The sequence below is a fragment of the Erpetoichthys calabaricus genome, chromosome 7 (genome assembly GCF_900747795.2).
Source record: "Erpetoichthys calabaricus chromosome 7, fErpCal1.3, whole genome shotgun sequence".
NCBI classification, from domain to species: Eukaryota; Metazoa; Chordata; class Cladistia; order Polypteriformes; family Polypteridae; genus Erpetoichthys; species Erpetoichthys calabaricus.
The window spans coordinates 33,550,783-33,576,544 of NC_041400.2; the positions used below are offsets into that span (position 1 = coordinate 33,550,783).

Sequence of the window (25,762 nt, forward strand, 5' to 3'; positions counted from 1 at the left end):
CCTGAGCTGTTTTGTCATGTGGTGGGTGCGGCAACACATTGTACCAGTGCATGCTCTCCAATCTGACCTATCTATCATATAGTGCCTTTCACATCTTTCTATCTATATTCACTATTTTACCTAAATTATCAGGGACATTATTGTCTCTTCCTTTTCTCAGTTTTTCAAAGAATTATTTTTATTTATAACGCTTTTAAAACTGTGCATCCAAAACCTTCACTACATAACTGCAGAAGCTTCAGGGATGCAGAGTTAACAATTAAGCATAAACCTTCAATTGTAATTGCATGTATTGTGGATATTGGATGAAGTCAATCGAGCAAACAACTCATAATTGGCAAAAGTAATTGGAAATTGTGATCACTTTGTCATGCTGCATGTAATATGTCCAAAAATATAGAAGACTTATTTTTTTCTTTTTTTTACCAGAATAATTCAAACTCCTACATTGTGCTTTCCAGACAGAAATGCAACAACCATTTAAAAAAGTTTTTGTAAATTAATGCCTTTGCCTAATGTAAAGTAACAATAAACTATTAAGAACAGCCTTGTAATGATTTGAATTCCTGTTATAATGCAGAGATGAAAGATGGCATTGCTTTAGATGAGTATTTTCAAGGAACCATACTTTTTCTTTTCAAATAAATAGCTAAAAGCATTTCACAATATATAAATCTTAAAAAAGCCTGAGCTCATACACACTTTTCTTTTTCCTGTATACAGTTCACTTTATTATGGTGTCTGAGTCTGAATTGCTGTTGTATAAGACAAAATAATCATTAAATTATTAGTATTTAATTACTTATCTTTCAGTGTAATGGTTTTATTATAGCTGTAATAATGAGTGCAGCTGACAATATGTGCTAAGCATACTGACATTTTCTGTCATGCAGGGATGCTCTGTATGTAAATTCACCCTTAAAGGAATACAACACTCAAAATGTATCATTTTTATATGTTACTTACCCTAAGTGGATTGTAGTAATGTCTAAGAGAACTTTTTAATCTCTGGTATTCATGCACAAACTTTCAGATATTATAGGAGCCTATGCAGACTAACACTGGACAACAGCAAACAATGTCAAAAAGTTAATGGAAAAAAAAATCTCACATTACTTATGTTGCATAATCCACAGGTGAAGTCATCCAAATGTATGCTCACTGTGTTCCCAACACATGCATTTTTACTAAAATATTGTTAAATAAACCACCTCCAGAAAACGTTCTCATGACAAAAACAGAATGCGCTCAGACACGAATGAGCATTTGAATTGTAGATCTGCCTCCCATCGTTACGTTTATATTCATAGCAGTGAAGTATAGCTGGATTACTTAGCGGCAGTCTGTGAAACTACACAGGTGAATTGACCTTCTGCTTGTTGAAGCATCTCAGATATGCACAAGTACTTTCTCTTTCGGATAACATCTTCACTCGCTTTTCTTTAACTTTTAACCTTTAGTTTTAAATGTCTCTCAGTGCAGACTTTTTGTTGATATGAAACTCAATGTTAGCTAAGGAATAAGCTGTTACTGGGCTGAAGTACTGACCAATGAATGAAGCAAGGAGGCGGGTCTTCAATTCAAATACTCAGGCACATATTAGCACAGTCCACCGTGTTCTTGAGGTTGTTTTTTACGTAGAGGTGGCTTATTTAACAATATTTTATTAAAACACATGTTCAGGACACTGTTCACATATGAATGAATAAGGTAAATGTTGATTATGCAACATAATAAAGATCTATCTATCTATCTATCTATAAGTAACATGAGTTTTTTTTCAAATGACTTTTTCCACACTGTTTGCTTTTGCCCAGCATTGGATGCTATACACGCCTATTATATTTATTTTTTTCTGTGTTCTGCATGAAAATAAGATAAATATTATTTATCAGCCATCATTACATCCTAACTGTAGCAAGCAATATATAAAAAATATTTCCAATGGAATATTCCTTGAAAATGTAAAAATTTATTTTGTACCCCAAAAGAAAATACATTAATATTATCACTTACTGTATAGGCATGGAACACAGTAGACTGTCTGTCACATCCTGAAGTTTCAGTTCCAATTCTGTTTTGATCATTGCCTGTGACCTGCTTGTATGGTGGACCAGTGGTTGAGAGTGAGTATTCTCTGGATACTATGGATTTCTCCCAACAGTCCAAATACATTTAGGTTGATTGGTAACTCTGTTTTGGCTTTGTATGTGTAAATGTGATGGCATCCTGTGATTAAGTCAAGTCTCTTCTAAGGATGGTTCCTTCCAAGTGGTTGGTGCTTAGAGAATGAGGACTGGCTTCCTGTAACCCATAATGTTTGAATGGATCGATTATGTCACCCAGCCCTAATTCCAGGATGGTGAATTTCTGATTACACTATAAAGAGACTATAACAGAGCCAATGTTTTTTACCAAAGCATCGACAAAAGAAGCACACTAACTTCCAACCTGCTGAATCCGAACACAGGGTCACGGGGGTCTGCTGGAGCCAATCCCAGCCAACACAGGGCAGGAACCAATCCCAGGCAGGGTACCAACCCACCGCAGGACACACACACACCAAGCACACACTAGGGCCAATTTAGAATCGCCAATCCACCTAACCTGCATGTCTTTGGACTGTGGGAGGAAACCGGTGCACCCAGAGGAAACCCCCGCAGACACAGGGAGAACATGCAAACTCCATGCAGGGAGGACCCGGGAAGTGAACCCAGGTCCCCAGATCTCCCAACTGCGAGGCAGCAGCGCTACCCACTGCACCACCGTGCCACCGCATACTATATATTGTGTGTCAAAATGTGAAAAAGATTATAATAGATTTAGTGCTCAAAATGTGGAGCTACTGTAAAATATATCAAGTACTGTATGGATTCCACAAAAAACAGTTGGCTTTATGTTTCTTAAAAACAGTTTTAAGCTGGGTTGCACACTGAACATTTTACATCTGAAGACACTTAAAAGAAGAACATGCCAAGGAGTAAAAATTAAAGGGAGCATTTAACAAAAGGAATTATTAACAGATCATCACAGATGAGTTTTTTCCTTAAATACTGGTGGGCTTCCTGTGACACGCACCTGAAAATTAAGTGAATAAATTAGCTTTGCAAACATCGCACTGGCAGCAAAGAGTAGAATTTCCAACTACAAGATAATTATTTTTAAATGTGCTCTGAGAGGCTGTTAAGAATTTCACAAAACAATGTCATATTTGCTTCTGTACCATGAGTTTTATAGACAGCTAGAAACCTACACCATGCAAAACTTTAAGTACCTTATTACTTACTGTATGGGCATCCATAAATCTCAACTCGCATCCCTATTCTCCCATTTGCATTCCAGTCAAGAGGCACAAATCTCAGAAATCTTGCAATAACAGGCTGTTGTAGTTTATACTGTACGACGCTGTCAGCATTTGTATTTCCAGAAAAGGCCTAGAGGAGAAATGTAGCAGTAATTACTCTTTCAAAAGTTTAAAAACATATGTAATATATTCCAAATTATCTTTCAAGTTAAGCAAAAAATGCTGACCTGTACAGACACTTGTCAACTTTATATGAAATTAAACCTGATCTTTGTTAATTCAAAACGTGTTAGCTTTAGGAAACACATGCCTTAGAAAGGAGATACTTCAAAGTAAAAAACTGTTCACTTTTCTTACACTGTATCATCTTATCTATTTATTTATTTATTTCTACTTTTGTTAAGTTTTTTAATCCAGAGTATATAATTTATGGATCCCTTGTGCCTTTGTTAAACACAATGTGAGACTAACAATTTAGCACTTGAATTGCTGAACATGATTATAAATAATTTACTGTGTGTTAGGGGGATTTAAAAATGTAACACTGAAAAAGATACCATGGTGTGGGTGTAAAACATCAAAAAAAAAAGCTTTTCATAATATGCCTGAACAAGACTATTTTAAAAAGAGTGTCAGTTTATTCAAGGAAAAGAACTTCATTCAAACCTGTACTTTAAAATATTTTTTGTATTTTTCTTTAATACCACTGTCACCAAAACTGAGTGTAACATAGATAGTAAGCAATGATAAGGATGTTTCTTCCACATTCTGGCAGTTTTATGAAAACTGCGAACACCACATACCATGGGATGGGTGTTCTTGGCGGATCCTATCATTTTTCAACTTCTAGACTGCACATCCTTACTAACAACTGCCAGCAAGAAGGCTTGGATGAGATTAATTGTTTCCTGATGTCACAGAGAATGGCAGACAGCGCAACACCATTGAAAGGCGGTAACTGAAAGTCATGAATGTAGTGTTCATTGTGGAAGCTAGCAGCATCCGTCCCCAAGCCTTCCCTAACCCAGAATCTTATAAAAAGGTGTGTTTATTTTCTCAAAGTTAACACAAGGGACAGGAACACCCAGAAGTAATGAAAAACACTAAAAAAAAAAGTAAACAATATCTTTAGAGCCCTTACGAATAAGGGTTTATCCCTTGTCTTTGTAGTTGAGCGGCTGGTCAACTTCCCTTCAGAGTAACACAGTTTAGTCATGTTTTTCTCTCCTCCTCTAACACCCCACAAACCCTTCTCTTTCAGGTCTGGCCTGTGCAACTTTCAACTCCCGATTCCAAGCTCATCTCAGCATGGACCAGAAGGGACTTTTAAGTCTCAAGCCAGTGCCAACCTCAGGCTGGAACCATCTAGTCATGCAAAGGATAGCTAGGGCCATAGATGCTATAATTCTCTCAACCAGCCCAAGGTGTTACAGCTGCTCTGAGTTCCAGCTAAGCACTAAGTTGCCAGTCATTCTCAAAGTATTGAACATTATAAGATATAGATGACCAGGAATAATCTACTGCCCCACCTTCTAACCCCTTTTAAGTGAAGGTGTAGGTCATTGGAGCATGTGGCATAACTCTAATTATAATAATAATAATAAATAAATGACTGCCAATACTGATGCTTTGTGTAAGAAAGGACAGAGCTGGTTATACTTCATTAGAAGGCTGGCGTCCTTCAACATCTGCAATAAGATGCTGCAGATGTTCTATCAGACGGTTGTGGCGAGCGCCCTCTTCTACGCGGTGGTGTGCTGGGGAGGCAGCATTAAGAAGAAAGACGCCTCACGCCTGGACAAACTGGTGAGGAAGGCAGGTTTTATTGTTGACATGGAGCTGGACAGTTTAACATCTGTGGCAGAGCGACGGGCGCTAAGCAAGCTCCTGTCAATAATGGAAAATCCACTGCATCCACTAAACAGGATCATCTCCAGACAGAGGAGCAGCTTCAGCGACAGACTACTGTCACTGTCCTGCTCCACTGACAGACTGAGAAGATCGTTCCTCCCCCAAACTATGCGACTCTTCAATTCCACCCGGGGCGGTAAACGTTAACATTATAAAAAGTTATTGTCTGTTTTTACCTGCATTATTATCAATCTTTAATTTAATGTTGTTTTTTATTTTTTGTATCAGTATGCTGCTGCTGGAGAATGTGAATTTCCCCTTGGGATTAATAAAGTATCTATCTCTATCTATCTAAGGAAATTGCATCTACATAAGCAATAAACTGCTGTTTTTCTCAAGGAAAGAAAGAGTTCTTTTAATCTGCGGAAAAAGATGGTCTCATTTTAAACCCAAAAAGGCAGCTATTGAAAGTCTTCCACCACCCTGCCAAATGGACAGTCAGTTTTTGATTTCATAGACCACTGAAATTAATTTTAGAATTTCTAAAATGCTCTATGGTTATTTTCGAAAGGTTTCTTTCTGTCATGTTTTCCCTGAAAAAATCTCTCTATAAATATACATATTAATGAAACAAATCCCAAATATTTTTTTCTGAGTAAAACTGGACTTAATAGGCAAAGAGGCAAGGCCGGACCATTGGCACAAGTGCCTTAGAGACATCAACTTACTTAACATCTCAAACCTAGAAGTGGGAGAACACCATTCCGCTGGTGGTGACTTGTACTGGAAAACAAGGAAAAACCTTAACCACATGCACACTAGGACTGGGAAAATGACCAAGACTGGGTACTGGAATGACAGCAATCTATGTGACTGCGGGGAAAGACAGACCATGGAACATCTTCTGATCTACCCACACCTGGACATAAAATGCACCATGGAGGACCTCGCCATGGGCATGGACTGAGCTATAGCGTGTGCTTGCCCCTGGAAGGGCATATAAAACCTTGGTTTAAGGACTCGAGAAGAAGAAGAAAGGGTAAAACTGTGGGTTTCATGACATACAAAGTGCCAGCCTATTTACACCTACGTTTGTAATTCTCGGTAGCAAGCTGGTTTGAAAATTTCATAGCCACACTTTGTCCCATTTGGTTGAGCTTCGATCTCTGACTGATGTTAAGATCACAGGGTATATGAGGAGAAGTTTGGATGCACAATGGGAAGGTAAATAATATTGTCTTCAAAAATGAATGTCCATGAATTTCTAGTATTGTTTATTTCGCCATTTGTATAACTTTATTCCATTCTGTTAAACAATTTTGAGTTTGCCATCAATGCATTGTTAATTATTGTACTGATTATTTACCTGCTATCATTGTAATTAATGTTAGAAAGATATAGTCCCTTATACTGTTGATTACACACTGAAACCTAGCCTCCGAGGTCAGCTTTCTAAATGTTCATATTTGGCAAATATTCTTTAATAGTTAGGCTGTCAATTAACCACAATAAGCGTTATGCTGCCTAGCCTCTGAGGTATTACTTTGAAACACACACTAAGAAATGGCACTTAACCTCTGAGGTTACATATGAAATATTATTTATGTAACACATGCTAAGTGAGCTACTTAGCCCGATATTTTACACTAAAGCACACACTAGTTAAACACCACCTAACCTCTGAGGTTACATAAGAAAAAGTAACTGCTTTCTAGACATATATAGCCTGAAGCTTTACAAAAGATAGCGAGTCAAGCCAACTCAAATTTTACTGTAACTTTTAACTAATATCATAAAGACAAAATTGACCTTTTAGATGAAAGGCTATACACTGGAGTCAGAATTCTGGTTCACACTCCTGTTTAAATATTGGTTAGGAGAAATGAGGCTGTAGTGAAACAGGGTAAGTTGAAGCTTAACATCTGTCTATACTCGTGAGCATGTAACAATGCCTACAAGGTCCCAATTTTCGTCTACCTATCTATGAGGCACAGGAATAATTTCTTCCAGGGAACTCTTGGTCATCTTAAAGTAGATCATTATTTGGCAGTCTTGCACCATGGTAAGGCCCAAAGAGACTCCTATGGAACTAGGCCACCCCCTTGGTTTAGAATGAAATAATTTTTAAACACTCTTAATTTGCACCACATTAATTCTGTGCAGTATCTATATATATAATTCACTAAGCCGGAAAACAAGTAGCCACCCATGGAAAGCACGCCGGAAGGGGCGTGGATTCACTAAGCCGCCGACAAGTAAGCCGCCCATGGCGCACGCAGGAAGGAACCACGCCCACCAACTCTAAGACCATTGGATTACGACGACAACTCGCAGAGCCACGCCCACCAACTCAGACACGTCGACTGGGAAAAAACGCCGTCATTTATCTTCATCTGGGCTACAGTACACATGCACCTCTGAGCCACGTTGACTTTTCGCTTACGACGCACGACCACGTGCACCATAGCAAACTGTTTTACACGCTACATGCAGCAATTCGTTTCCGCGACAAACATGCATCTTCTTAGATGGTCCTGCAGGAACAGGGAAAACGTTTCCCGCCCACCAATGCAGGACCATGTAAAAAGAGGCATGTTTGTCACGGATGTGAATTGCTGAATGCAGCGTCTAAAACATTTAATAGGCTGCAACAAAATTATGAAAGTACGGGCACATTTTTTCACACAAGCTGTGTGTGGGTGGGTTGGTGTTAGTTAGTTAATTAGTTCCTCGAAGGATTTCAACATTTAATATGCACAAGTGGTAATACTACAAAAGTAGCCCAAACCAGAAAAGACGACTGGCAAAAAATGGCCGACAAATTAAACGCATGTGCATTGTACTTACTGAAAGCAGCGTTACGGATTTTGCTTAAAAACATTTAAAAAGCGGCGTGATTATCCAACGTATACTACGCCGCAGCTTGGTATGCAGCGTTTATAACAGTTTGTTTGTCGCGGATAATTTGCCTTTTACTATATAAACGCGTGTGCATTGTACTTACTGAAAGCAGCGTTACGGATTTTGCAAATGTTCATCATATATTATCCACCAAGTCTTCCGACCGTGCGGGCGCATTTTTTCACACAAGCTGTGTGGGTGAGTTGGTGTTAGTTACTTAATTAGTTCCTCGAAGGATTTCAACATTTAATATGCACAAGCGGGGTTGGTGTTAGTTAATTAGTTCCTCGAAGGATTTTAACATTTAATCATCATCATATATAATCCACCAAGTCGTCCGACCGTGTGATACAAACGACAAAGCACCGCCCAAGAACTCGAACCGTTAGAGAGACACGCCCACCAACTCTAAGAGCACCAATTCTATACGCCTGCCCGCCTGACTGTTACCAGCGTTCACCGCAATGTGCTGGAGTGTAAAACCATCACAACTATGATAGTTGTATCATCAGTTGAACTATCAGACGCTGTCTATATCTAAGAAGATATATAGATACTCATTTTATATATATATATATATATATATATATATATATTATATAGATACTCATTCATCCGGCACGCGTCCACCCACGCTCTCAAGGCATTCACAGTGCCTGCTCATATGCTCGAACACAACAACTCGCCACATAAAAATCTTGCTTTATTTGACTTAACACGGGAAACCTCACCCTGCCCGGACACGGAGAGGATTGACAGATTGAAAGCTCTTTCTCGAATTGTTCCCCACGAACGAGGAATACCCACTGAGTGCGTGTTATACGCTCCCTCTGAATACGTCCCTGCCCTGTGTACGCTCCCCACCCCCCTCCTACTACCGTGGTCTGGTGACTTGGTGGATTATATATAGAAAAGCAGCCGAAACCACAAAGAACAATGAAAGGACAACATGGCTCAGAGGTGCACAGACGACAGCGACTCAGGTGAGGAGTTAGGGACAGTAAGTCTTTGATAGGCTGCAACAAAATGATGAAAGAACCGGCGCATTTTTTTCACACAAGCTGGGTGGGTGGGTGTTAGTTAATTAGTTACTCGAAGGATTTCAAGATTTAATATGCACAAGTGGTAACACTGCAAAATAAGCCCAAACCTGAAAAGACGGCTGGCAAATTAAACGCGTGTGCATTATACTTACTTCACGCACCGTTACGGATTTTGCAAATGTTCACTTTTTTCATTCAAAGCGCTATCCACACAAGGAGGAACCAGGAAGCGAACCCAAAATCTTCCACAGTCTCCTTACTGTTAACCAGAAACACTACCACTGCGCTACAAGGCAGAAAATGAAGTTAAAGAATGCACCGGGCTCAATTTTATTTTCACTTCTGTTTGGACAACTGTGTCGTTCAGGAAGTGTTCAACCATCAATACATAATTATGCGGCGTATGCTACGCCGCGGGTTGGCTAGTAGATATGAATTGAACAAGCTGTAATTGACTGAAGGTGTGATTTGAATGAGTGAGTGACTAGGCCAACAGTGTAGCAAGTTTTTCTTTTTCTTTTAAAAAACAGTTATTGTTGCTTGGTGTAATAGTTTTGGTAGAATTTTATTTTTTGTTTTCTAAATAAACATTATTAACAATAATAATGCTAACAAAGTTTAAAAGGAGTTTAAGCCAGCAACTTTTCCACTTTGCAAGGAGATTATGACAGTCTGAATTTCACAGTGCCTCAGAGGTTTATCAGTCTCTTCTGCACAGAGACTATCAAGTTGTGGTATTTGTATTTTATCAAAAAGTCATTGGCTTGAGCCACAGCTTCTTTCATTTTAAGAATAAGGGCTTGCAGTATTGCTTAAATGTGTTAGTTATTTCTTTGCACTACCTGATTTTACTTCCCATTTCATTGCTAATCTTTAATATTGCATTCCAAACCTCCCATTTGTGCATTTGTTGTTATAAAATCTTACTGGCTTTTGCTCCATACTCATAATGACGGTAAGGTGATGTGTTATTTTCTGCTTCTATTGTAGTCAACAGATTCAATTCTGATTGTAGGGGCAACTTTTTCCAACCGAATGTCCCATTTGCCAATTTACCATAATCCTGATCAGTTTTGGAAATGTTAGGAATCATTCCTAATGCCTTTTATAGCCTGCATTTTTTTTTCTTGTGAAACATACAAGATAATTTGACCTCTTAAAACTGCCTTCAATGTTCCCAAATGTCCCTACAGATGTCTCTGAAGAAGCATTGGTCTCTAAGAAAATATCAATTTGTGTGAAATGTTATAAATTATAGTACACAATCTCATATTAATGGGCTAAATTATCAGTTATAAATTGGATTTATAAAACATGATGACAGTAGCACCAAAATAAAAAGGAGTATGGTCAGAAAAAATTAATAGCTTTGTATTTGCAAAATTTAACAGAGGGGAGAAATCTATTACTGATGAAAAAAATTAATAATTTCTTGAGTAACTATAATGTACTGATGAGAAGGTGGATATTCTCTCAGATTTGGATACAGAAATCTCCATGGGTCAGAGAGTTTGGTCTTTAAGCTGTGTAATTGCCTTTAGAGTTTAGTATTTTATAGCTACAGTTGCCAAGGACATATCGAAGTCTAGATCTATTACACAGTTCGAATCTCTAATCATTATAAGTTTATCAGTTCTTACAGTGGGAAATACCATTTTTTAGAACATTAGAACAGTCTAGTCAAGAACAGGCAATTCAGCCCAACAAAGTTCACCAGTCCTATCCACTTAATTCTTCCAAAATAACATCAAGACCAGTTCTGAAGGTCCCTAAAGTTCCACTGTCTACCACACTACTTGATAATGTGTCTGTGATTCTCTTAAGAATGAATTCTCTGTCATCCACATTAATTGCATATATATATTAACTTGATTTCTCACCACCATAATATATTGTTCATCAGAATCTGACACAGTGGCTAAAAGTGATATTCCATTGTGAATCAAATTATAGCATACCTCTGATTTTCTTTTCATAATTAGTCTCTGTTCATATCTGCAATAATTAAGTGGGTCTCCTGTAAAAGTACTGCTATATTTAATCATTTAAGGATATGCAATAACGGAGAGCACTGTCTTCTCTTTAAGTAATGATTAAAATCTTTAATATTGCAGCTTACAAAGTTGACAAGTTTATCGGAATTATACATTTTTCTGCCTGTTGGGAAACAATATTTTGTAGATTACTTTTTAATTTATTGTCAGGGATGTGATGGGTGCTGTACCTTCCAGAAGCTAATGTAATCCTTTCTGGAGTAAACCCCTAAAAAAGGAGACAAATTGGTGACCCGTTTAAAAAGTGTTTGATCTTGGTCTTAACAGGCTGAAATCATGAACCTGTTAATAGCCAGTGAAGAAGTGTAGCAAACAGAGATCTCGATTTTGAACAGCAGAAACACCAAAACTGTTTTATGATGTTGGACATTTCAACTCACACCTCAAACGTATCTCATTGATTAGAACATTGGTCTCCAATTGTTCCCCTTGCTAAAAGCTCATATTCCTTTCCATCTCTGACTTTAAATATTTAAACTATGTTCAATAAACTAAAAAAAGTGTTTGCATATTTACTGTACTACTATGACTTATATAATGATAATATCACATCTTACAGTCAAACTAGTAGCAAGCCAGAAAATTCTCTCAAATCCACTGCTATCTAGGGGTGCAGGCCAGCTGTCCTTTAAAATAATATTTTCAGCATTTTTGACAGCTTCGTATGTATTTTATTTAACTCTTTCAATCAATAAAAGCAGTTTTAAAAAGTAATTTAACATAAGAGATGAATGCAGTGCATATATTTGAAAATAAAATATTAAAGTGTAACCATTTTAAACAATACACATTTATGGCCCCATTAATTCTAATTGGTCAGCACTTGTGACAGGCCCAAAATGTTAAAGCTCCATGGTCTATTGATTCTGAATTTTAAATGTACGGTGATACTCACACACATTGAAGAAATATTGTCTGAAAAGTTATTACATTGATCAAAAATGTATTTGTTTTTATTTTATTGTTAAGAGTTTTAACTTCTGTTTAAATTGTATTTTATTATGAAATAAAATTCCACTGGTCTCCATAATCAGCAGCAAGGGCCTGTCCGATATAGTGGACTATCAGGATTGTTCAATAATATACAGTAAGATGGTTACGTCAATGCTTACAGTACTATAGCAGTAAAAATTAATACATTGTGACCAATAGGGGACTTTCTTGAAATGGCGGTCAACTCAAGTAAATGCAAAGGAGGACAAAGTATAAATAAAATAATAATTAAATCATAACAAAATGATAAAATAAGGGTTCAGGGTGTTGGAGGAAAAAAAGGTTCAAAATAATAACAGAAGCCCAACAAATTTACTACTACTACTCCTCCTCTGAGTCTTCCTTAAGTTGAGGCAGTATCTGTCAGGTAATGTAGTTGGCCATCTTTTCAAATCGTCCACACTTTCGCCTTCATGTTGTCTCTGCTCCCTTTCCCTTGATTATCATTCGGCTTTCAGCTCATAGCTTACTATATAAATGTAATGAACTATTATTATTATTATTATTATTATTATTATTATTATTATTATTACTGTCCTGGCCTGAGTATATCCAACTAGATGTAAATAAGGAAGTTGATCAGCATGAAACCAAATATGTCTAAACCAGTTTAAAGCAAGTTTGTCTATCGAGGAAATGGTTTGAAAATATACATATCCAGGATGTGAAAACAAAAATTAAAAAAAAAATCATTTACAATTTCCATCAACTTCCTTGTGGTAACTGTGATATCTTAAAGTTACAGCTTGAAGCACTTTGGTTGGATGCAAACACTCGAATGGAAGACCTACATGCAAGCAGACCAGTGAGTTTATGGCACTCATTTCTCTTTGTGCAAATCCATGTAGATGAAGAGGAATAGAAAATGAGTTCCAGATTGCCCATTATTGAAGCAAACATATTAAAGGTGTGTCTTCTCACTGCAGCTGCAAGTAAAGTGGGCAGAAATGTAGAGCTGTAGAATATTAACAATGGAAATGCTATTTAATAGCAATCATAATACTGTATAGATGTGTAGGTCTTATGCAGTGCATTAAGATAGAACAATTGTTATTGGTGTTGCTCTATGGATCTAGCAATATAGGATAGGTTTGAATCATTTACTTTATTGTCGTCTGTGTGGAGTTTGCATATTTTCCCAAACTTTCTGTAGTGTTCTCTCTAACTCAAATACAAAGCCACAAAGTTAATTTAAAATGGCAGTTCCAGATTAGAGTGAAAGGGACTGTGCATAGGTGTGGGCATGTTTCAGTTGTTCCTGTGATGGGCAGGCTCTCGTTCCTTGTCTTTCACACGGTGCCACAGAGGGAGAGACAATCAGCAAGGTGAGATGCAGTGCTGCTTTTCTTTTAAAATGGCCATTTCTCACAGATCGTTTGCTACTTTTTTATTCCTAACTAAAGCAATGGAAACACACTATTTTGCAATATTTGTGCAGTCTCAAGATATAGATTAGTATATGATAACATTCTTGCCTTGCAAAATGGGTGTATTTGGTAAGTTAAAGCTTTTTTTCATGTTTGGACCCATGTAACTTTTAGTCCCATTGTAAACCGCTAGAAAATCCAAGGTATTTTTAAAACACAATTTTATGTGGCAAATTAATATATATTATGATTGTGAAGAAATCATTTTGATTTGAAAAATATCTAACTTATCCTTTAAAGGTCAATACAAATTCAGGGTTACCTATCCATCTTATAAAGTGGAACCACATATTAGTCATCAGGTCTCCGTATTCCCACCTAACAGTGTGGGGTACTCCTACCCTATCACCTGTCATCTTTAATGATCCACCATTATAGTGAGGCATAGCAACCCCCTGTTGATGGTCTTGTGTTACTGCCAATGTTGCTATTACTAGTGCAATTGCCACTACATCTTAGGAGTCAGCTATGTTCTGCACATTGTTAAATTGTTTGTATTTTATGTCCCGACTGTGCCCTCCAGTACAGCAAGCAACAGTCATTTTTTGTATGATAATATGAATACACTGTCAAAAGTGTTTATCTTATGCAACTTCAGTGTTGCATTTATTTAACAAACTAATCCTCCAGGGAAAACTCAAAGATGACTCATGTTTATTTGAAAAACCAACAATACAGAGCCAAACTAATGATATTAAAATATTTCTTGCAAAAAGCTGTAGGAGGACAAACAGCCAAGTTTCAGTCTATCCATTTTTTGTGAAGGAGAAATGAAAGGTCATTAGAAGAAAAAAATGTCTGCTAATAAGACTCGGCAGATTTAAGTATCTGGACAAGTTAAAAAATATGACTGTGTTGTTGCTTTTTTTGTTCTGTTTTAGTAAAAATAAATTCATTGGTATATAAACATTACCTACCATTGCGCTTGGAGTGTTGAACTATTGGAATCAACTATATACGTATTTCAATAAAATAAATGCTGCAAACAGGGTGCCTTCACGGTAAGGAGGATAAGGAAGTGTGTGATTATTGAAAATAAATAACATAAAAAAATACAAAGTGCAAATAAACCAAAAATAAAACCTTGCTGTTATTCAGGGTATGCAGGGTCTGCTACCATCTTCTTTTCCCACACGTGAGTCTTGTATTAATTTCTTTTACCAGAAAGCCTTCACTAAAGCTCTCTTCCTGACTCCAATATGGCTTGAAAACCACTCAGGAGTTCCAAGCAAGAACCAGAATTGCATTAACTGTTAGTGGCAGCTCTTATTTAACCATAGGGTCACCAGTTTAGATCTTCCTCTACCATCTCCTGCTGTCCCTGTACTCCTGGGTCTTCAGTACCCCCCAAAGGTTTAGGTTTCTCAGTTCACTTTTGGGATGCTTGCTTTAAAAGAGAAGAACAGATATTTTGCTTCCAGCTGGTTACCATTCGCCTCCACTCAATGGTCTGAAGGTTTACCTTGGCCTTCCATTAAAGCGGTGCTTCTTAAGTTCTCCTTGTGGCTACAGTTTTTTGTTCCAGTCAGTTTCACAATCACGGAATAATTTTTTTTATAACTAGCAAAATACCCGCGCTTCGCAGCTGGTGAAGTAGTGTGTTAAAGAAGTTATGAAAAAGAAACATTTTAAAAATAACGTAACATGATTGTCAATGTAATTGTCGTAGGCTTATTTTAGTATTGACAGTGAATTTGATGATTGTAAAGAGTTTAATTTATGGTTGTAAATGTTGTGTATGCAAAATGCACATTTTTATGATGTAAGGATCTCTTTGTAAACGACATTTGCAGTTCTGCCCTCGGGCTGTAAAATGACCAGGCTGTCTGCTGGGCTTACTCTTGAGCATGCAACGTACAGTTGGCCATGTGAGAAGCAATCTTGTGTCAAGTCAATGATGACCTTTTTTAGAGTCTGGCCCTGTGAAATATTTGTCATAGCGAAGCTGACCCTTACTGGAAATTGGAGGTGTTTGAATTGGAATGGAAGGTCATAGGGTATGAGAGGGATGCGAGGAATAAATACAGTCTCCCCTAAACCAGGTCTGGTGAAGACAGTTGCCTCAATGAGGTTCTTGTGCAGAGATTTGATCTGAAGCCTGGTGTCACTACAAAGTTTTGGTGGTTGTAAGTTTCATAGTAAAGCGGTGGAGTAAACGAAAAGGCAGGAGTCACCAGCAGGAAGACATGAAGCAAGGCCAACAATAACAGGCTTGAAGCGGTGGAGTAAAGAAGAAGGGAGCAGTGAGCACGACAAACAGCTGAGGAAAGTAAGAAAGCGAGTGAGGAGGCACATGAGCGAGGGATGTCGTTAATGTATATAGGCAGAGAGCCAACCACGTGATTGGTGCATGGACAGCGGCCGTATAGAAAAAGGAAGGGGGACCGGGGGCGGCCCTTGTGCGTCTCTGCTGTAAAATAAATCCTCTGTTAACGGAAATAAGGAATGAAACTGCCAAAAGGAGAGGTCAGTTCCAAGTGTTCTTTATGGCATAATGGTGAGAACCGCCAAAAAGAAGACATTATTTTCGAAAGTTTGTTATGGGGTATGGCACAAAATGAAACATACTTAACGTTTGTAAGTACAGTGTAAAGGATGCGCATGGGAAATTTGGGCTTCCTACGTATATAGGAAGTCACAGAAATAGTGAGGAGGGGTTTCCCCTATCTGTACAGTATATACAGTTTAGGGGGTACACCCATTCCCCCCCCCCCCCCACTTAGGTGTTGCAATAGGACATGAAACATACCTAACTTTGTAAATACACTACAAGAAATAAGCATGCGAAATTTCAGTTTCCCACCTATATGAAAACTGGGAGAATTAGTGATGAGTCAGTGAGGGCTTTGCCTTTTATATGTATAGATTAATCATATTGTTTAAATAGCTTGTCTTAATTATTCTCCTCTTCTTATTCTGCATTATATTTATAAGAAATTTAAAAATACTTGCTCTTTTCCATTACTTAAAATATTTAACTCACTTTTGCTGCTTTCCTATTTAGCTTTTTGCTGTGGACTTTGCTTACGTAATTGTATCTTAATATAATGACCATTAACAAGGAGCACAGCAGATGTCCAGGCTAAAATAATTGAATGTCGAAAGGCTGCAGTTACTTTATTGTCAAACTCACTGGCAAACATGTTAACAAATAACGGGTTGAGCCCCTGAAAGAGTGTAAATGAAATCATGGTGAGAATGAAAATGTTTAAATCCATGATAAAAACCACTGCATTATCCTAACGTAATTACCAACTAAAATTTAGCAAACTGAGTTTTGTCATTTTTGGATTAACATGGGAACATGGAAATTAGGAGATAATGGCTTGCTTAATTAAGACAGGAATTCAATTAAAGTCAGTTCTGGTTGAAACAAAAACCTTTAGCCACAGGGGGACCCCAGAACTGAACTTGAGAACCACTGCCATGTAGAACCTTTTCTTTCACTCTGTGTATTTTCTCTCCCAGAAATCATCTGCAGAACATTGTACTGCCCCGTGGCAACATGGTGGTAAATTTGCTACTGAGAATCTCTTACCAGCTGGTCAATCCTTGAAAGTACAAACACTTCTGAGAAACCCTATAGAATGGCTTTTCATCTCGCTTTACCTTCTGCAATATGCAGATTCAGGACTACCTTATGAGTACCATTTGCAGCTCCTTAGGGCCCTGTGGCCAGCAAGAGGCTACCTAGTAAAATAGTTTGCTAATATAGTTTGCTTATGAGCATTATAAAATCTTGCAAATTCTTTTGACAAACGATTGGAAATGATTCAGTCCCATTGAACTTGTTTGGCTACTTAATAGCTAAGCTGTTCCAATACATCTTTCAGATAATGTTTAAAAGTTGTCAGGATTTCTGCTTACATTACACAACTCAGTAGTTTTTTTTTCCAGATTTCCATGACTCTTTCTGTAAAGTAGTGCCTGCTGGTTTCACTCTTAAATGTAAAAGAGGAAATCCTGCTGGATCAACTTTATTGATGTCTCTGAGAATTTTGAAGACCAGGATTGCATCTCTATGCAGCCTTCTCAGCTCAAGACCAAAGAGGTTTTACTCTCCAAGACTATGTCACAATGTCACCTGTAACAGTAGGGGGTGCTATTGCTCCCTTGAACCCTCAGGTACCACGCCAAACACCATGTAAAAGTCCAAGACTTATTTATTTTATAATAATAAAGTGAACTAAGTACCCTCCACTCCACACTACTCATACAATACACGATAATCAAAATCCAATACTCAATCCTCCACTCCCAGACACTTAGCCACCCTTCCTCCCAGCTCAGCTCACTCGTCTGGGTTTCCCACAGTCTTTTATAGTCCATAACCCAGAAGTGCTCCTGAAATCTTGTCCATGTGACTCCTTAGCACTTCCGGGTCGGATGAAAACTCTCCTTCTTCATCCCGGAAGTACGTCGTTTCCTCTGTCGCGGTAATTAAGACGCACTTCCAGGTTATAGGGCACATGTAAGTCCTTGAGCCTCCCTGCAGTGTCCTCTGGTGGGCCCCATGGTGTCCAGCAGGGTCGGGAATAAAAACTCCATTGTCCAAGATTCCCTGCTGGTCTTTGGGGCACTTCCATGCTACAGAGAGGGCTCCATCTAGCGGCCTGGGAGTATTGGCCGGGATGAACGACCGGCCATCTCCCACACACCACATGGTAACAATGGGCCAACCAGGAGTTTATGCAGCAGGATCGGACAAGAGGAGGAGAAGACAACAAGAAAAAGGTTTCAAAATTTTTTCTTATTTTAGCTGTAACATTATTTTATTGGTTTGGGTTATATTTGTGGAATGAAAGTAAAATGAGAAGTGCTGGCTCCGAGCTACTCTGAATAGGGAATGCTAATTACCATAAGGCATTAAGAATATTCAATTGTCAGTATCACATGCCACTTTATAGAACATAATAGCAAAATAGTAATTTAGTTAATGCAATTTACATTAAAGAAAAGAAACAAAGATTTTTCAACATTTAGCATTCCCAAAAGTGGTTGAAACGTTATTAAACCTTACAGTATGCTGCAAAAACAGAATCTGTACCTGTTTCAGTTAATCTTACTGGGTGCATTTTTTAAATATTTCAGATCAAGTTTACGGGCAAGTGATGAAAATGCGGACAAATTACACTGACGGAATCCTACCTTACTAACAAGCATTACTAACAAGTCATATTTGTGAATATGATTCTTGAAATTTAAATATTTCGTGATAAAATAATTACAGAAAACCTAGTGAATGACTTACACTCAATAACAATTTGGTCATAATGCTCAATACATATATTTGAAGATTGTGTAGAGCAGGCATGTCAAACACGCGGCCCGCAACAGAAATCTGTGCAGCCCGCATGACAGATCCTAGTTAGCACTGAACTTGTACAAAATGATTACTATCATTGGTGATTGAATCATTCTGCATCTTCGGTGTTACTTATTGACTTTTCTTACTTCTGCCTTCTGACAAAAGCGCATTTTCCCATGGCATTACGGTACCGGAAACGTCATCAGCTAGTAGAGCCATGAGCATTGACCAAAGTTAATGAGCCGCAGCATCACAACTGAAGTGCTAGGCTGCAGCGGGCAGCAGGGGTGGCCTTAGGCATGTGCAAACTGTGCACCTGCACAGTGCCACCCCAATATATATTGAATATAAAACAGAAAGAGAAAATAACGACACAGCTGACGGCAATGTGGCCGAAAAACATTGTGTTTCTTGTTAATTAGTAGGCTGTATTTACTAGAGTCGGAGCAGTAAGCTATATGTAGTATTATAACGTTCTGCCGTAATGAGAATATCATGGGCCGCCACTTGGTTTTCAAGTTACAGACACGCATATATAGAAGCGTGTCATGAGCACAAGGCGGCTATGCAGTGTCCACAACGGATGTGGCCATCCACCGTGCATAAGATACCGTATTGACATTGCCAGGCGAAGGGGCCACCGATTCTTTCTCTGCCCAGGGCCGCCACGAGCCTAGAGCTGCCCCTGCTAAGGCTACACTACTGACTGGGCTGCTGGGACTGGCCACTGGGCAGAACTGACCATCACGAATAGTAATAGCCCGCATATTTTCACGTTTTTTTGCTCTAGTTTCATGTAATTTTGTAATAGTATTGTAACGAACAGTTAGTGCAGACTACAGCTGAAGATCTGAAGTGGACGCGAGAAGTTGGTGAGTTGTTTATTAACATATTTTTGTGATTTTGAGTTTGTAAAATTATTGTAGGTCAGGTGGCTTTTTGCATATCGGCTTATTTTACAATATAAACTTTGAAGTAAACTTAGTAAAGTAAAATTAGATTTTTGGAGGATTTGTTTTCCAACTTGAATTACTGAGCATTTTCGTGATTTCAGTTCACACAAACAGGGCATTGCGCTGTTCTCTTACAACGTTGAGAATGCGCCTGAGAATATCCAAATGGAATTGAATGAAGTGCAGTCAGATTCTATTCTGAAGGCAAAATACAATGAAGTTGGTGTGCCAGGCTTGTATGCTTACCTGCCACCCTCGTATGTGCAGATCCGTAAGTTGGCATCGAGAGTACTGTCAATGTTCGGAAGCACTTACTGTACCTTTGTGAGCAATTATTTTCGTTAATGAAAGCTACCAAAACCCCACATCGCTCAAGACTTACCGTCGAGCACTTTTCATCCCTCATAAAAGTTGCAGCTGCAAAAGATTTCAAGCCTGATATTGACGAACTGGTTACTAACAAGAGATGCCAAGTGTCGGGACAAAAGAAATAAATCTCACACTGTAAGGCTCCTATATAAGCAATGAATATAATATGAATATAATATAATAAGGACCTAGCTAAGAGGCTAAGACTCTAATTCTACACTGTTGTATGGAGACTGTATGGAAATAAATTGCTTTTCTTTAAACTTTAAGTGTTACATTTTTTAAAGTTTTCAGTATTGGAAAGAAAGCTACAGTAACTTTGTATAATAGTATTATAGTATTTGTTACAGTGCGGCCCGCTGACGCACGTATGGCAGTCGGAGCGGCCCACCAATGGTAGTGAGTTTGACACGCCTGGTGTACAGTATACATGATATGCAGAAGGGATTAATTTTCAGTAGCTGTTAAAGTAAAAAATTGTCATTCAGCAGGCATGTTCAACATGAATATTCAACATTCAATATTATATTAGTTTTATTTCTAACTGTGTGTCCTGTGCAGATATTAAAGACACTGTTTCAGTTCTGTCACCAACTGTTTGCAGAATTCAGTTTGTATTTGTATTTTTTTTCTTTACCAGTACAAGTGGCTTTTACTTTGTATTATCACTATTGTTATTTAAATGTATTTATTTTTTGGTTATTTTATATTCTTGATTTGCATTTTGAAGTAATTAAAATAGTTTTTTATTTGAAAATGTATCCTGACCCCTTATTTTGTTTTAGTCCTTTCTCTGATAACATGTTTTTCTTCAGTCTAAATAAACAGCTATATCAATAACTAATTGCACTGTGTGGGGGGGCTCAAATTAAAATCCTTCTTAGGGTTACTCTCACCTTATACATCAGCAGCTAAAAGAATAGGAACCAATCTGGCCCCACAGATAAAATAATAATATTACATTATATTTATATAGCACCTGTTCCGTGCTCAGATACCAATAGACTGTATAGAAACAACACATATTTATAAAGTGTTTTCATACTTACTGTATTTCAAAGTGCATTATAATCTTGCTTTAAAAGCAGGTGTGCGTAGTACGCTTTCTCCAAACAAATCCATCTTCACTTCCCCTCTTAATTCTGTTTATACTCCAACCAACTGAACTCCCAGCAGGAAACCTCTTTATTTGCCTTTGTTTGTAGCTCATGTAGCTTTGACTTAGGACTGGATACAAAAATCCTAATATAATGTCCTTGTCTGCACTTTTATTATTAATGCATAATGAATTGGGAGAATTTACAGGTCTTATTCTATGCATAAGTCATGACTGTAAGCAAATCTGAACCTTTTGTATTAAAATGTATGCTATACTATACAGTATATAAATTGCATAAGTACTGTATGCTCAGAAAGGTACTTTTTAATGTTTAGAGACTTAGTCATTTGTCCTGAAAACCCAATTGTTATGTATTATTTTACAATTTATATTTTTTAACTGTACCAAATCAAATTTAATGTACAAACAGTTCGGAATGATCGTAAATTCAGTAGGATTTTGTCAGATTGTCAAAGGTCCAACTCATAATCATAGCCACACATTAGATTTAATTATAACTTACAAAGTTGAAATCCAAAATTTAAATATCACTCCATTAAATGAAGTTAATCACTCCATTAAATGAAGTTATTTCCGATCACTACTTAATTACATTTGATTTAGTCCTGCCCTTGTCAACACATTCCCAGATTAAAACAAAGACAGTGCGACATCTAGATTGCAATTCTGCTTCAAAATTTATAGATACTTTGAGTAAGTCAAGTGTAATTGTGGAAAACAATTTAGATCAGCTAACATCACATTATAATGTGACCTTGAGAGATGCTCTGGACACAGTGGCTCCCCTTAAAACAAAAGTTATCAAAGCACATAGAAACTCTCCCTGGTTTAATGAAAACACTTGAGCTCTTAAATTAGAGTGTCGAAAACTGGAGCGCAGATGGAAAACAACAAAGCTACATGTCTTTCAAATTGCATGGACAGAGAGTGTTAATAAATATAAAAAAGCCCTCTTTAAAGCTCGCTCAGAATACTATTCTATATTAATAGATAAAAATAATAAAAATCCTCGGGTACTGTTTAGAACAGTGGCTAAATTAACAAATGGAAATTCAGATCAACAGTGCAAAATACCAACAGATATTAGCAGTACAGACATTATGAACTTCTTCAATGAGAAAATTAAAAATGTAAGATCCCAGATCTCTGCATCACACTACAAACCAAATAGCTTAGCAGACCCTGCCTCACATTGCATTCAGCACTTTAGTAATTTTAATCCTGTAACTGAGCAGGAAGTCTTTAATTTCTAAAATGAAGCCCACTACTTGTTCCCTAGATCCAGTGCCAACAAAACTAATAAAAAGTACAATGAATGTTCTTGTAGCGCCTATTCTAAACATTATCAGTAGTTCATTATTGCATGGCACAGTACCTGATACACTAAAAGTGTCAGTCATTAAACCATTACTTAAAAAGTCAGACCTAGACCCACACATACTAAATAATTATAGGCCTATTTCAAATCTACTGTTTCTCTCTAAAATACTAGAAAAAGTAGTCGCCAATCAGCTTCAGTCACACCTTACGCATTACAATTTATTTGAGAAATTCCAGTCTGGTTTTCGCACTGGTCATAGTACAGAAAGAGCACTAATGCAGGTTGTAAACGACATTCTGATATCCTCTGATGAAGGAAACTCCACTGTAATTATGTTGTTGGACTTAAGTGCAGCATGTGACACCATCGACCACTCTATTTTACTACACAGGCTAGAAAATGATGTTGGGCTTACAGGCACTGTGCTCACTTGGTTTAGTTCTTATTTATCAAATCGATTCCAATATGTACAGAAATGTGCTGACTGTACGCCATCATTATACACAGAAGTTCAATATGGTGTCCCTCAGGGCTCAGTACTGGGACTTTTACTGTTTTCACTTTACATGCTTCCACTGGGATCTATCATTAGGAAACAATGTTAATTTTCATTCATATGCAGATGACACCCACTTATATCTTTCATTTAAATCAGATGAAGTTTCTCCAATGTTGTCTTTAATTAGTTGTGTTAGCGAATTAAAGGAGTGGATGAATGAGAACTACCTGTCTTTAAATACAGATAAAACAGAGATGTTAATTGTTGGAGGGAATGACACTGATCATAACAATATTTTGTCATCATTTAACTCAGTTGGAATCCCAATTAATTTTACTGAATCAGCCCGCAATCTAGGAGTTATCTTCGACTCTAGCATGTCATTTAAAGCGCATATTACAAAGTTGTCCAAAACATGCTTCTTCCATCTTAAAAATGTTAGGAAATTAAGGCGCTTTTTAAATAAACAGGATTCTGAGAAATTAATTCATGCATTTATCTCTAGTAGGATTGACTGTTGCAATGCGGTGTTCACTGGTTGTTCAAACTGTTCTTTATACAGCCTCCAGTTAATACAAAATGCGGCTGCAAGAATTATTACAAGAACAAGAAAATACGAACACATAACTCCAGTTCTTAAATCCTTACACTGGTTTAGGGCAGATTTCAAAATCCTTCTTTTAACATATAAAGCATTAAATGGCCGAGGTCCAGCTTACTTGTCTGAACTTATCATGACTTACAAACCAGAGCGCACATTAAGATCTCAATATGCTGGTCTGCTTATGGGTCCAAGGATTAATAAAATAACAATGGGAGGTCGAGCTTTTAGTTACAGGGCCCCTAAACTGTGGAATGGTGTGCCTGCTACTATAAGAGATGCCCCTTCGGTCTCAGCTTTTAAATCCCGGCTGAAGACTCACTACTTCAGTTTAGCTTATCCTGACTAGAGCTGCTGATTAACTGTACAGACTGCATCTCTGTTGTTAGTCATTAGCACTAAAACATAAGTAACATGATAGTTAGAATTGGATACTAACTCTCACCTCTTCTGTTTCTCTTCTCGGTATTCAAATGTGGCACTTGGTGCCATGGCCCACCTGCCAAGTTGTTTTGACTGGCTAAGGTAAAGTCATCCCTGATGGAGGATAGCAGGAATCATGAGAAAGAGGGGTCCTTTCATCGGATTGGCTGGCCCAACACTGTTTCAGCCGTGGAATGGCCAAATGGGGGAGGCAGCTTGATGGAGGAGGTCTCCAGGAGTCTAAAATTATCCAAATCTTATTATGTGATATCATCTACTGTTAAATTCTGCTCCGTACTTCAAAAAATTTTTATTTTTTATTGAGGATTTGTTCTGTTCTATGTATTGTATTGTATTGACCCCCTTCTTTTGACACCCACTGCACGCCCAACCTACCTGGAAAGGGGTCTCTCTTTGAACTGCCTTTCCCAAGGTTTCTTCCATTTTTCCCTACTAGGTTTTTTTGGGAGTTTCTCCTTGTCTTCTTAGAGAGTCAAGGCTGGGGGGCTGTCAAGAGGCAGGGCCTGTTAAAGCCCATTGCAGCACTTCCTGTGTGATTTTGGGCTATACAAAAATAAACTGTATTGTATTGTATTGTATTGTATTCTACTAAGCCGAAAACTTAGAGTACACTTCTAGAATGCAGGCTGCCTTTTGGTGTTTCATGAGCACCAGCTAGATTTCAAATTACAGGTGACACTTTTTCTCAGCAGATTGAGTCTCATAACAAAATAGAATAGAATCACACTAACAGAAATCTTTAATAGTACAAAATATTCTGTATAGGTTTTGTATTTGTTAAACTTTTTCATACTTATAAACAGTGTCCTGTATTGCAGTTGTAAAGTTTTTATAATGAAAGGCAATATATAAAAAATTAAAAATAACGGATTCTCTTAGATCAGTCTTTCTGAAAGTGGGTGATAACGCCCCCTTGTGGGCGCTGGAGGCCTACAGGGGGGCATTAAAGGGCCCAGAGAAAATTGGGGGGTGTTGAAGCGGTTTAGGGGGGCGATGGCTGATTTGTGTTTTTTTTTTCTAATATTTTAAAATTTAAACTAAAATCAAAACCTACCTACTATACTACATCGATTATTTCGTTCTTATTCCTGTCCTGTTTGATTGTATAAATATAAATAATTTATCATGGCTTTCGTAGGTAGCCCATGAGCAATCAAGTTTTAACAAGTTTTTATTAAACAACGTGATTTGTGCAATCCTGTATCAAGCGGCCGGATCATCGATACTTGTTCTAACTGATTCCGGTCGTTTTCATCGAAAATAAAAAATATACAAAATAAAAAATATCGAATTAAAAAATGTTGAAATTTTCATATAAATAAAAAATTAATCTTAGCCCTAGCCTTAACCCCAAAACCAATTTTTTATTTATACTAAAAGTTCGACATTTTTCAATTTGATATTTTTTCTTTTCTATATTTTTTATAAAAATGACGGTTACCGTTCTAACTTGCTCAGTACGAATTCCGTCGAATGAGGTAAACGAGTTTGTGCATGTTTGTCTTATTCCTGTCGGTGCGTGCTGTATTTTAATCCTATATAAGACCGCGTAATACTTCTTTTATTTTCATTAG

The 25,762-nt window shown here is 37.5% G+C and overlaps 1 protein-coding gene across 1 annotated transcript in view; it reads right to left on the minus strand.

Annotated features, from left to right (window-relative positions):
* Positions 1-25,762, minus strand: part of cntnap3 (contactin associated protein family member 3) — a 603,541-nt gene that overhangs the window by 233,147 nt on the left and 344,632 nt on the right. Inside the window, exon 4 of the mRNA XM_028804840.2 lies at positions 3,287-3,434. Coding sequence (XP_028660673.1) covers positions 3,287-3,434 — 148 coding nt within the window. The remainder of the gene's footprint in view (positions 1-3,286; positions 3,435-25,762) is intronic.